This window comes from Ailuropoda melanoleuca, chromosome 13, assembly GCF_002007445.2.
Source record: "Ailuropoda melanoleuca isolate Jingjing chromosome 13, ASM200744v2, whole genome shotgun sequence".
NCBI classification, from domain to species: Eukaryota; Metazoa; Chordata; class Mammalia; order Carnivora; family Ursidae; genus Ailuropoda; species Ailuropoda melanoleuca.
In genome coordinates this window covers 59959470-59971008 of record NC_048230.1, presented here as the reverse complement: position 1 = coordinate 59971008, position 11539 = coordinate 59959470, and the positions used below count along the sequence as shown (strand labels likewise).

The 11539-nt window shown below is 45.8% G+C and overlaps 1 protein-coding gene and 1 pseudogene across 1 annotated transcript; both read right to left on the bottom strand.

Moving 5' to 3' along the window:
• Positions 1-4651: 4651 nt before the first annotated feature.
• LOC109489326 lies at positions 4652-5207 on the bottom strand (annotated as a pseudogene).
• A 1625-nt stretch (positions 5208-6832) lies between these two features.
• Positions 6833-11001, bottom strand: LOC109489328 (WAP four-disulfide core domain protein 6A-like). The gene is made up of 4 exons (XM_019797677.2): positions 10911-11001; positions 9566-9697; positions 7625-7792; positions 6833-7094 (listed from the first exon to the last, which is right to left on the bottom strand). Coding segments are annotated over exons 1-4 (393 nt in total). The 3' UTR covers positions 6833-7092.
• Positions 11002-11539: the final 538 nt, after the last annotated feature.

Below are 11539 nucleotides of genomic sequence, written 5' to 3'. Positions count from 1 at the left end.
GGAGTCTTACTAACCTCATATCAACTATATGTACATGCATGCATGCGTGTGTGTGTGTGTGTGTGTGTGTGTAAAGAATTAATTAAATTACTTTTGGTTGAGACCCATTGATTTGAGTGGTATGGGGAGGGGAAGTAAATTGGGTGGAATTTTGAAAGAAAGAAGTTTCTTCATTTAGATTCTAACCTCCATGTAACCTTTCTCTTGTCTAGAAAGGGAAGGAGACTAACATCACTTGAGCACTATATGTCAGGGAGTTTTCTGCCTTGTCTCATTACAGTCTCATAAAACGTCCTTGGAATAGATATTATTGCCACCCTTATTTTACAGAACAGGGAAACCAGGGCTTAGAGAGAAGATGTGCTTGTACATATAACAAATACATTTATCATAAACACTCACATACCAAAGGAGTTGATTTCCATTTTTACTTTATTTATGTTCCAAATAAATGTCCAGAGGGCAAAAATAAGGCTGATCGCTTTAAGAATAGAGTAAATTTATGTCTTAAGAAATCCAAGTGGAAAATTTAGAAAACAATGACAGTTACACAGGCTCAGTTCCCCCTTCTTGATATGTTATTCCCATGGAGTGCAGCTCACTTGATGAGAGGAAGATGTAGAACAAGGGCTTGGAGCCTCAGGTCTTCCCGGGAGGTGTGTGGTCTATAGTATGTATAACTGGATCTTCTGTGGCTCTGCGGAGCTCTACCCTTCGCCCATCACTACCACCACTAATATCTTTTTGGACATCATTGGAGGTGAGAAGGATGAGATCTTCAGGTGAGTCTGTGGGGGAAGATTCTTTGTCTTTCCCAATGGTGCAAGTTTGGTAACTGGGGCTCAGAGAAGAGACTGGGTGACTCATTGTTGCACAGAATCTAAGGTCTGGGGCCAGCTTTATTGAACAGTTCCTCAAACCCAGAGCTTTTCTACTATTCATGGAACTTGTCTAGATTTACCCTGTTATTTTGGAGAGAATGCCCCCTCTGATTCTCACTCAAGCTCCAGTTCTTCCTAATGACTAGGTCCTCCCAAGAGAAAGTAAGATAGCAAATGACCTTGGTGTTACATACTTCTGGACATCCATGTTCTACAGGGCACCTTTTCCAAGGTAAAACTTAACTCAGAGGAATATGGGGGCCATAGCATGATGACAGGCTTCAGGAGCCAATCATGGGGAAAAACTCCATCGGACCACATCACAGAAGGATGACAACCTCTCTGGAAAGAAAAACGTTCTCTTTTCTTTTTTTGAGAGAGAGAAAGAGAGAGAGAGAGTGTGTGTGTGTGTGTGCAAGCAAGGGGGAGGGGTAGAAGGAGAGGAAGAGAGGGAATCTTAAGCAGGTTCCATGCCCAGCACAGAGCCCAAGGCAGGGCTCAATCTCACAACCCTGAGATCATGACCTGAGCTGAAACCAAGAGTCAGACACCCAATTGACTGAGCCACCCAGGTGCCCCAAGAAAAAAAGTTCGTTTGTGCTCATTCAGATTTCTAGGCTCAGTGTACCCTCCAGGTGCCATCCTTGTTATATCCATCAGGGTTTCTAGACATAAACGCAACTCTGGTTATTTTGAGCAAAAAGGAAATTTATTTTTTAAGAATTTGGGTAGTTCACAGGATCACCAGAAGCACTAGAAAATAAGACTAGGAGAATGGCTGGGAACAAGGAAGGTTGCAAAGTTGGGGCCACAGTCAACAGAACACTGAACACTTGTACCATCTTGCTCCATCAATGCCATCACCATTTTCCCTGCCACTACTGTTTGCAGAAACAGGATGAGGTTGTCTGTTGCCACTGTTTCCATCAGAATAAATTCCCCATTGGCTTTCTTTTTTTCTTACTAGTTCCCAGTTCAATGTCTGTTCAATGTGGGAGTGTTTGATTGAGCCCAAGATAAGTGCCTATTTCCTAGCTGCAAGAGAGCCTGGGAGAATGCATACTATTTACCAACTGTCTCTCAGCTGCAAGTCTGTCCCTTCATACTCTTCTCTCTGATGCTTCCAGTGACACTCTGCAAACTAAGTTTTCTCTCATTCTTTTTTGTGTTGCTTCCAGCAGTTCCAGTTAGACTCTGTGTGGGAGACATTGAGAAGAAATTGACAGGTGAAATGAGGGGAGAAGGGGTTTCCTTCCTGTTTCTGGCTCTGGTCAGCATGTCTCCAGCAGCAAAACACAGTTATACCTCTATCCTCTGGATCCTTTTGGCACTATTCAAGCCATATGTATTGCACTTCCTCAGATACTAGCACCAGCTGGCTGCATCTCCCAACTCAGTGGACCCAGCTCCATTTGAGCCAGGTTCCCCTCAGAGGTCTGAACTCCAGCCACAGTGCATTTTAGAAGACTGAGTGCCAGCCAGACAGTCCCCACCTCTCTGTCCTGCCAGAGGTATGAGCGCCAGCTGTGCCTGGGCCCCTTCTATGAACTTCTAGGTCTGCGAAACCTAAAGATTTTATTCTCTCAAATCTAGGAGTGATGGATGTATCCTCCACTCCCACCAATGCTCATATAACCGACTTTCAGTATTAAATACTCTCTGTTTGGGGCACCTGGGTGGCACAGCGGTTAAGCGTCTGCCTTTGGCTCAGGGTGTGATCCTGGCGTTATGGGATTGAGCCCCACATCAGGCTCTTTTGCTATGAGCCTGCTCCTTCCTCTCCCACTCCCCCTGCTTGTGTTTCCCTCTCTCGCTGGCTGTCTCTATCTCTGTCGAATAAATAAATAAAATCTTTAAAAAATAAATAAATAAATAAATACTCTCTGTTTGAAATACTGAGTGTAGTTTCTGTGTCCTTTACTGAATCTTGACTGATAAAGTCTGGTTCTTTCAGCTTTTACAGTGGAATGCTGGTTTTACCTCATACCAAGACTCCTAGGGCACCTGGGTGGCTCAGTTGGTTAAGCATCTACCTTCAGCTCAGGTCATGATCCCACGGTCCTGGGATTGAGCCCCATGTTGGGCTCCTTGCTAAGCGAGAAGTGTGCTTCTCCCTCTCCCTTTGCCCCTCCCCCTGCTTGTGCTCTCTCTCTCTCTCAAATAAATAAATAAAATCTTAAAAAAAAGACTCCCAGTGGAGACTTCTTCAACTGTTAGAATGGAATTAAGATGCTGAATATTGACAAACCAACTGACAAATAGCCATTATATCCATCCTGATTTCCAACTAGGCTGTATAATCTGACCCCTTGCTAACCTTCAAATCTGGATTTTAGCTTCAGTTTTGCTATTGATTTGCTGTGTGATCTTGGACAAATCTATTTCTTACTAGAAGCTTCCATTTCTACTTGGGTTTAAAAAAAGGAGGGTGACTGAGGCTGTGGAACTCAACATTCCCTGAGTTTCAAAACCATCTTGAGCTTCCTCTAGGCATTTCTGGGTCTGGAAATAGCTTCAAGGAGAGAATAAGAAGGAGAGGGAAGATGAGGAGTCCTGGATCTGCAAGACACCATGGGTAATACTTGAAGATTCCACTTGATGTGTTCTCTGGCTTCCAGTGGGCAGAGTAATGAGCAAATAGTTAACAAAGAAACACAACATCTTCCACTGAGGTCCTTGTAAGGCAGAGGTTTCCCTGTGTTCAGCCCCTAGGGCTCTGAGTTCATTCCTAAGGACAGCAGACTCCATAAACTGCAAGGCACATTCTGGCCATTTTCAAGGACCACTCTGATCCATGGGCCCTCTAGGACAGAATGATTTTGTTCTAGTCATTCATGTATGTCAACATTAATCAAGGACTGAGAGGTACTAATGGGACAGACAAGCATCAGGTGCTTATTAGATTTGGCTGGGTTCCTGACCTGCCATAGTTCCTCAAATTGAGAAGTACTCTGACATTATTAATCCATCACCTTCATCTTATGGATAGGAGACTGAGGTCCTGAGAGAAGCATCCCTCCACCCTACCCTGTGCCAACCAGGTCATACTTCAACCAGGGGCAAAGTTGGGATTTGTATTTGGATATTTTTCTTCCCAGATAAGTGCTCTGCCTTCTTCCTTCTTCCTACAGGATGAGACCAGTGATGACTTGTTAGTCTGGATCATAAAGATGCACAAAGATGTTCCCAGGAAAACAGACTAACTCTCACAGATGTGTGGAGGCAAGAGCCATGTAAATAAAGGAGATGCAAACATGGGGGCCACTTGGCTAGATGGTCACTCTGTAAAACTGCCAGACTAGCAGGACTATGGGGTCTTCTGCACGACCTTTCCCTGACCCTCCCCACATTTAATGATTCTAACATTTTCTCCTGATCTCCTTCTATACAAGGAGCAGACACCAATAGACTTCTTAAGCCTTTATTATTTTTTTTTCTCATTAATGGATTGGCTCTTAAATATCACCCGATCTACAGGTTCTGAAACTTTAAAATCACTTGGATGTACTTGTTAAAAAATGCATATTTATGGGATCTGGAGGACCCTTTTATTTTTATTTTGTTGTTATTGTTTAGTTTTTATTTCATAATCATGTTAAGTCTGCAATCCAACTAGACTTGGAGGGGAGTAAGGAAAACATGGAACCCATAGAACTGCAGTGAGAGCACAAAGATTATGGATTATTTCAAGTAAGTGGGGGTGAGGGGGTGCTTTCCTGAGCTACAAAAGGAATGATCTCGTAGTTAAGGTAAAACACAAGTCAAATTTATTAGATTTGTCCGCAGTCGGCAGTGGTGACCTCCTTGCTGGTCTTCCCATTCTGGGGCCCAAAGCACTCCATGGCTTCCACAGTATTCATGCCCTCTTTGACCTTGCTAAAGACCACATTGCTTGCCATCCAACCACTCAGTCTTGGCAGTGCAGATGAAAAACTGGGAACCGTTTGTGTTGGGTCCAGCGTTTGCCATGGACAAGATGCCAGGACCCATGTGCTTCAGGGTGAAATTTTCATCATCGAATTTCTCCCCATAGATGGACTGGCCATCAGTGCCATTACGGCAAAAGACATCACCACCCTGGCACATAAATCCTGGAATAATCCTATGAGACCAGGAACCTTTATAACCAAATCCTTTCTCCCCAGTCCTCAGAACACTAAAGTTCTCTACTGTCTTTGGGACTTTGTCGGCAAACAGCTGAAAGGAAACCCAAACCAAGGGCTCGCCGTCCATAGCCATGTTGAAGAACTTGGTGGGGTTGACTGTAGCTGGGTAGTGCAGGCTTCTCCGGGGCAGTGGCATCTGCAATTCCTTGAGGACCTGCATTTTAGACAGACCCTTCCCACCCCAAGTAATTCTAATGTAGGTGCTTGCTAACAGCATTTTCAGAAATAGTCATCAGTTTAACCAGCTCTTTTTAAAGAGAGAAACAGAGACGTGGAGAGGAAAGAAATTACTCAACAGTAAGTGGATCCCAGACTCTCATTAGAGCGTCTTGATTCAAGTTATACCAGACAATGAACTCATTTGAAAGATATATCCAGGGGCGCCTGGGTGGCACAGCGGTTGAGCTCCTGCCTTCGGCTCAGGGCGTGATCCCGGCGTTATGGGATCGAGCCCCACATCAGGCTCCTCCGCTATGAGCCTGCTTTCCTCTCCCACTCCCCCTGCTTGTGTTCCCTCTCTCACTGGCTGTCTCTATCTCTGTCGAATAAATAAATAAAATCTTTAAAAAAAAAAAGAAAGAAAGATACATCCAGGTTTTGGTGTGCTGTGGTGGCCAAGACTCCTGCTGTGGGGTTCCCTCTTTAAGCCTGGCACCTTCTTAACTTGCCCAGTCCTTTGGGGACCCCTTTCTTCCTTCCCATTGACTTCCCCATGCCTTTCCTCTCCTCCATCCCTCTCCTTTTCCTTTCACTTCCTTCCCATCTGTTCCAATTATCTATCTATTGCTGTGAATAAAATTTCCCAGAACATTTTCTATTTCTCACCATTTTGTGGGTGAGCAATTTGGGAGGGAATGAGTTCAATAGTTCTCTCCTGGGGTCTTCACCTGGTTGCAGTCAGATGTCTGCTGGGGCCACAGTCATCTGAAGCTCCACTGGGTTGGAAGCTCATTCACATGGCTGGGAATGGACACTGGCTCTCAGGTAGACTTTGTCTGAGGCTGTCAACCAGATCACGTGCTTGGGCTCCCCTGCATGATTGTCTCAGAGTAACTGGACCTCTTACATGGCATCTGTCTCATGTACCCCCCACAAACAAGCATCCTAAGAGGATGGAGTGCACTTTTTCTGGCCTAACCTTGGAAGTCACACAGCATCATCTGGCTTTACTCAACTAGTCAAAGCGGTCCCATGGTTTGCCGAGATTCAAAGGGAGGGGCCGTGGACTCCATGGGCTCTACCCCTAGACTGAAGTGAGTGAAAGAATTGTAGGTCCCTGCTTTAAAACTGTGCCATCATTCAGTATCTTTTCCTCCTCCATCCCTCTCTCTTCTCACTTGCTCTGAATCTCTTCTTTGCTGCCCCATCTCCTCCTTTCATGTCTCTCCCCAGTTATCTGCTATTTTGTAGTGTCTGTGCTGGACTCTGGAAGTGTATCCTTTATTGAAAGCCTGGGAAACAAGCTCACAGCCTTTTCGGAGATGAATCTCCCATGAAGTTGATGGAGCGCAAGCCTCATGGTCCCTCGCCTGAGCAAACCCAGTTCCATTCTAAGCATTTCATGACAATTTTACCAGGGCCACGGCATCACCAGCATTCCCAGTTTGCAGGATTTCCATACTCTTCTCTTTCTTTTGGTGTCACTGGAAGACCCAATTATTTCTTGTTCTGCAAACACTGCACAGAGGGAGTAGATGTGAATTATTCATTCTCAGAAATATCAGATCTACAGAACACTTTATTAGGGAAACTGGAGGTTTCTGAATCATACACAGGTACCGTGAGAGTGAAGAGATAGGACCAGACACTGAGAAAAGGTTAAAGGGTGAAGGGCATTGTGTTTGAAGAAAAGCTGCGTTGGAGGAAAGGGAGTAAGCAAATCCTGGGGGTTGGGTTTTGGAACAGTCAGTGTCTTGGCAGCTGCGATTTGGCCAGAGGAAGCCGATATGAAGCATCCATCAGGCACACATGGAGACATCCCTGAATTATGAGCCAAATTCTGGAGGTTGTTCCAGTCCTCTTTATCCTACTCAGGGAGATGGTGACTCTGCAAGATAGCATAATAGGAAAGGATGAGATGCTTGGGCTCTGCTCATCTCAGGAACCAAATCTTGTAGTTAATGGAACAAAGGAGATGGGGTCGTTTTTATATCTTTTCACAGGAAAAGAAACCAGAAGTGGAGTGATTTTGGGGGCTCATAGAGTGCTTGTGTGCTTTGGTTTTTCCAGTCAAGTCCCAGTTTACACCTGTTGTCCCAATGTAATAATTGATGGCATCCCTTTTCACTCTCAAAAGTTTCTCCGTTTGGTCAATAAAGCATGTAGTTGTCCTGGCTCTAGTCACCTTATAAATGAAAATGAAGACATATGAAGACATATCCATCTCATACTTGTCAACTTCCCTTTGACTACTGCTCCACTTCCCACCTTCTCTTTCCCAAAGCATCCCCTATTTACCCTTCTGCAAGGACTGGTTCTATCGGCCCCAGGCCTGCCAACCTCCTGGAATGGGCCAGCCAACACCCAGACCTCCCACCTGTGCAGATGAGCCTGGGAGACGGGACCCCTGAGACTTACATATATCTGGGCAGATGGCCCTGCAGACAGCTCTAGACTGGAAGTTGTTATTGTTCCCACTGCAACCACCATAGCTGAATCTGGAGCAGCTTTTGATCTCCTTATTGTACCACCAGCGTGGAATGCGGGCCAGGCAGAGGCCAATATCCATTGGCAAACTGCATATGTCTGCAAGGAGATGGCAGAGCAGTATTGCTTGGGCGCCTGCCTTGCTAGAGAATATTCCAGGTGTGTGCAAAGGCTTGGAAGAATGAAAGAGCATGATATTTTTAGAGCAGCATGAACTTGCTAAAAAATATGGTGCTGTTACACTTCTCTACACTTTTGCACATGCCTGGAGTGTCTACCCCTCTCTTGCTTACTAGGTATACTCCTATTCATTCCTCAAATCACTCCCACACATCACACTCTTCTATGATGTCTCTCCTGGCTCCATTCTTCACTGTTTGCTTTTATTTATTGCTTTTCAATCTTGCCCACATATTGATCACTTCCATGTAATTCTTTGTTCATATTTTCTAACTCCTCCATCAGAAAGCGAGGCTTGCACATTATGTCATCTTGGTACACCAGTTCCTAGCAGATGATCTGGCACTGAGAAGATGCTTCAGGAATGTTCACGGTACACAATCAGATATATCCTGAACTTCGAGAAATACTTAACGGGCCACTGTTTTTGTGCATAGTACAATGAGGTACAAATAGAGTTGTTTAGACCTCATAGTCTGAAACACAACAATGATAGCATTTATTAAAGTTCTTAGCACTTGACATACACTGACATATAAGCTGAGGAGGTAGGTCCTCTTATTATTTTCTTCATTTTGCAGATGAGGAAACTGAAGTTCANGATAGCATTTATTAAAGTTCTTAGCACTTGACATACACTGACATATAAGCTGAGGAGGTAGGTCCTCTTATTTTCTTCATTTTGCAGATGAGGAAACTGAAGTTCGGAGAGTCTAAGTAACTTCCCTAAGGTCACATAGATGTCAAGGGATTTGAACAGAGATATTCTGTTGCTCTTAGGATCAAGACCAGACCCCTTAATCTGGCCAGGAGGACCCTGCCTTGTCAGACACTTGCCTACTTAACATGGCCTCACCATCCTGATATTTCTTTCTCTCTCTTACCACAGGCATGCTTACTCTCTGGTCTCTGGATTTTCTAGGCCTGAGCATGCTGTTTCCTAATACAGGGCCTTTGCACATGCTATTAGCTGAGGCTGGAAAGCTCTCCCCTCCAATTTTTGCCTACTTCTTGCCCATCTTTCAGGTCTTAAATCATAGATCTTTTTTCTGAGAAAACCTTTCTTTCCTCCCCTGGCCTATATTGAGCAAGCGGAGCCCATCGTGTATGTAAGGAGCACCAGTAAATATTTGTTGAAGGAATGAATGAATGAGTGGTCCTTGATGGTCCTCTTTAGAGTTCAATCATACGCACAGAGAGGAAAGAGTGGAAGAGGTAAAAAAATTATTAGGGAAGGCATCCTGCATTTATATGGCAGGGAAGACTGGGGTGGGGGAAAGCCAGGAACTATAAATCATATACCTGTTTTTTTATATCTATCATATCACCTGACACCATGCTGGCATTTGATGGGAGTTCAGTGGGAACTTGGCACCTCAGAGGATCACGGAAGACTAGCCAAGAAACCATGGGGTCTAATGCCTACAACTTTCTTACAGATGGGGAAACTAAAGCCCATAAAGCAAAGACTCTGTTACTCACATTACCTACCTGAATAGGGGCAGAAATGAAATAATCCCACCCCAGTCCAGTGCTGCTAGGATTTGGGTCAAGTAGAAGAGGCACCCAGATTCTTGGTCAGAAACCAGCCGTCGGGGAACCAGGGGAGACGTCCGACACTGCCAGTACAGATGGGCGGAGAGTGGGGGTCAGGAGGGAGGGCACTGGATAGTTCAGGGGTTTGTGTGTTACCTTCCTTGAGGTCTAAACATTTCTTTGCACAGTTAAAATTGCAACACTTCATCTTCCCGGGGCATGGTTTGCTCCTCGTGCACTGGTCGATTTCTCTGTAAATGCATGGTACTCTGGTTCGGGGACACCTCTCTGAGGGAGGGTGAAAAAGGGAAGAAGCAAGGCCAGAATCCTCCATTACCAGGCCTAGGTCACCACTGCAGAGTTAGAGAAGCCTTTTTTCACTTCATGGTTCCCAGAAGGTAGTGACCTTCAGAGGGCTCGGGATTTTCACACGACTGGCCCCACTCCCAACCCCAAAATGACTCTCCATCTAGTCCTTAAACACAGCCCTACTCCCACCCCCACCACCCATGAGGTTTCAGGGAGAAGAACGCTGCCCCCTAAGGCTACTATGGTCCCTTGGCCTTCCTGTATTTTGATGTTCCCTGGGTGGAGATGAAGGTGCTAGAACTTCCAGGTGACTGAGATCTCCATTTGTGGAGTCAGATGGCTGGGCTTTTGAATTCTGTGCCACCCTTGGTGGGCAGGCACCATCTTTGGACCTTGATTCTTTCATTTGCCTATAGAGTGATTTCGAGGATTAGGTGACACATCTTGGAAGCCACTGTCAGGCGGCCTGGGGCACAATAATAATAACTAATATTAACAAGGTGCTCACTGTGCACTTGTTCTCTTCTCCTTAATCCTCTCGGCATTTCTACTGGTAAGTCCTATCAATATCCACATTTTATAAACAGCGGAATCTGGAAGACAGGGAGGTGAGGTGAACTTCCCCAAGGTCACACAGCTACTAAGGAGAGGAGCCAGGGTTTGAACCTGCAATGTATGGCTTCACTCCTGAGCACTCAGTGTTATTTTAGCTGCTACTTATGGGGGTCTTCATATCTCAGCATTCTGAGGGACTTCGAGAGATCATGCTTTACTCCTCTGGCAAGGACTCTCTGGGGAGGGGTGGGTGTGGGGAGACTTTTGGGGGCTGCAACTGGAAGATTCATAGCTGCTAACAGTGGTGCTAGGGTGAGGGACCTTTCTTGCAGGAAAGGCCCGTAATGTCCCAGCACCTTTATGCCATCTCATGAACTCCTGGTCCAGGCACCTGCAGAAGGATTCCCTCTCACAACAACAGTGGGGAGTCTGTTGTTACAGACTCAGATTCTTGCACTCACAGAAGGCATCTTACCAGATGGTAGGGGTCTGAGAGAAGGACTGTGAGTATCTCCCTTTCTCCCATCTAGGACCCCAGGCTGAGTGGAGGAGGCGTTCCTCATCCGTAGAATTCTTTATTCCTCCCTCCCAGCAATTTCCATGTCTCTACTGGGAGGACCTAGTCCCCAGTACTTACTGCCAAAGAACCCCTCAACCAGCTCAGGTTCCTGGACTCCCCCCAAGAGGATGAAGAATGCCAGGACTGGCAGAAGTCCCAAGAGCCCCATTTTAAGAGCTACTGGCCTGGCTGGTGGCACCAAAATTAGGAACTGCTCCTCGGTAGCTCCTGCTTCTGAGCTTTGGCTGGCCTGGCACAGGAACCACGTATCACTGAGACAAGCCAGCCACACTCCCTCTGCTGGGGAACGCCAAGTCCCCGAGGCCATCAGTGGGAGTAGTTGACACCCACAGCACCGACCCTGGGGGAAAGGGCTCTTGACAGGCATCTTCTATTCTCAGCTTACTGAGGCTCTCTGGCTGTCTGGTCAGCCAGGGAGAGGGGGCAAAGCTTGTCTGGGACTTCTAGGCTCCCTTAGAAAAGGGCATGTTCAATTTTAGCATCTTCCATTTTCCAGGGGGGAGTTTAGAGATCAAGAATATCCCAGTTCTCTTCTTTCCAATCTTACACTTCTCCTGATATGTCTTTTTGCCTGTCTGCTTGTTTTTCTCACACTTTATTTTCCTCCTCTCTGTGCCTCCTCTTTTACTCTGTGCCTGCCTTTTTCTCTTTTCCTGTGAATCTCCCTCTGGGTCTCTTTTTTCCCT

Coding starts and splice junctions, on each gene's coding strand:
- LOC109489328 (XM_019797677.2), bottom strand. CDS start 11,001: ATGGGGCTCTTGGGACTTCTGCCAGTCCTGGCATTCTTCATCCTCTTG. Junction 9,698..10,910: donor GGTTGAGGGGTTCTTTGGCA/GTAAGTACTGGG, acceptor ACCCTCCCTCAG/AGAGGTGTCCCCGAACCAGA. Junction 7,793..9,565: donor ATGTTTAGACCTCAAGGAAG/GTAACACACAAA, acceptor ATCTCCTTGCAG/ACATATGCAGTTTGCCAATG.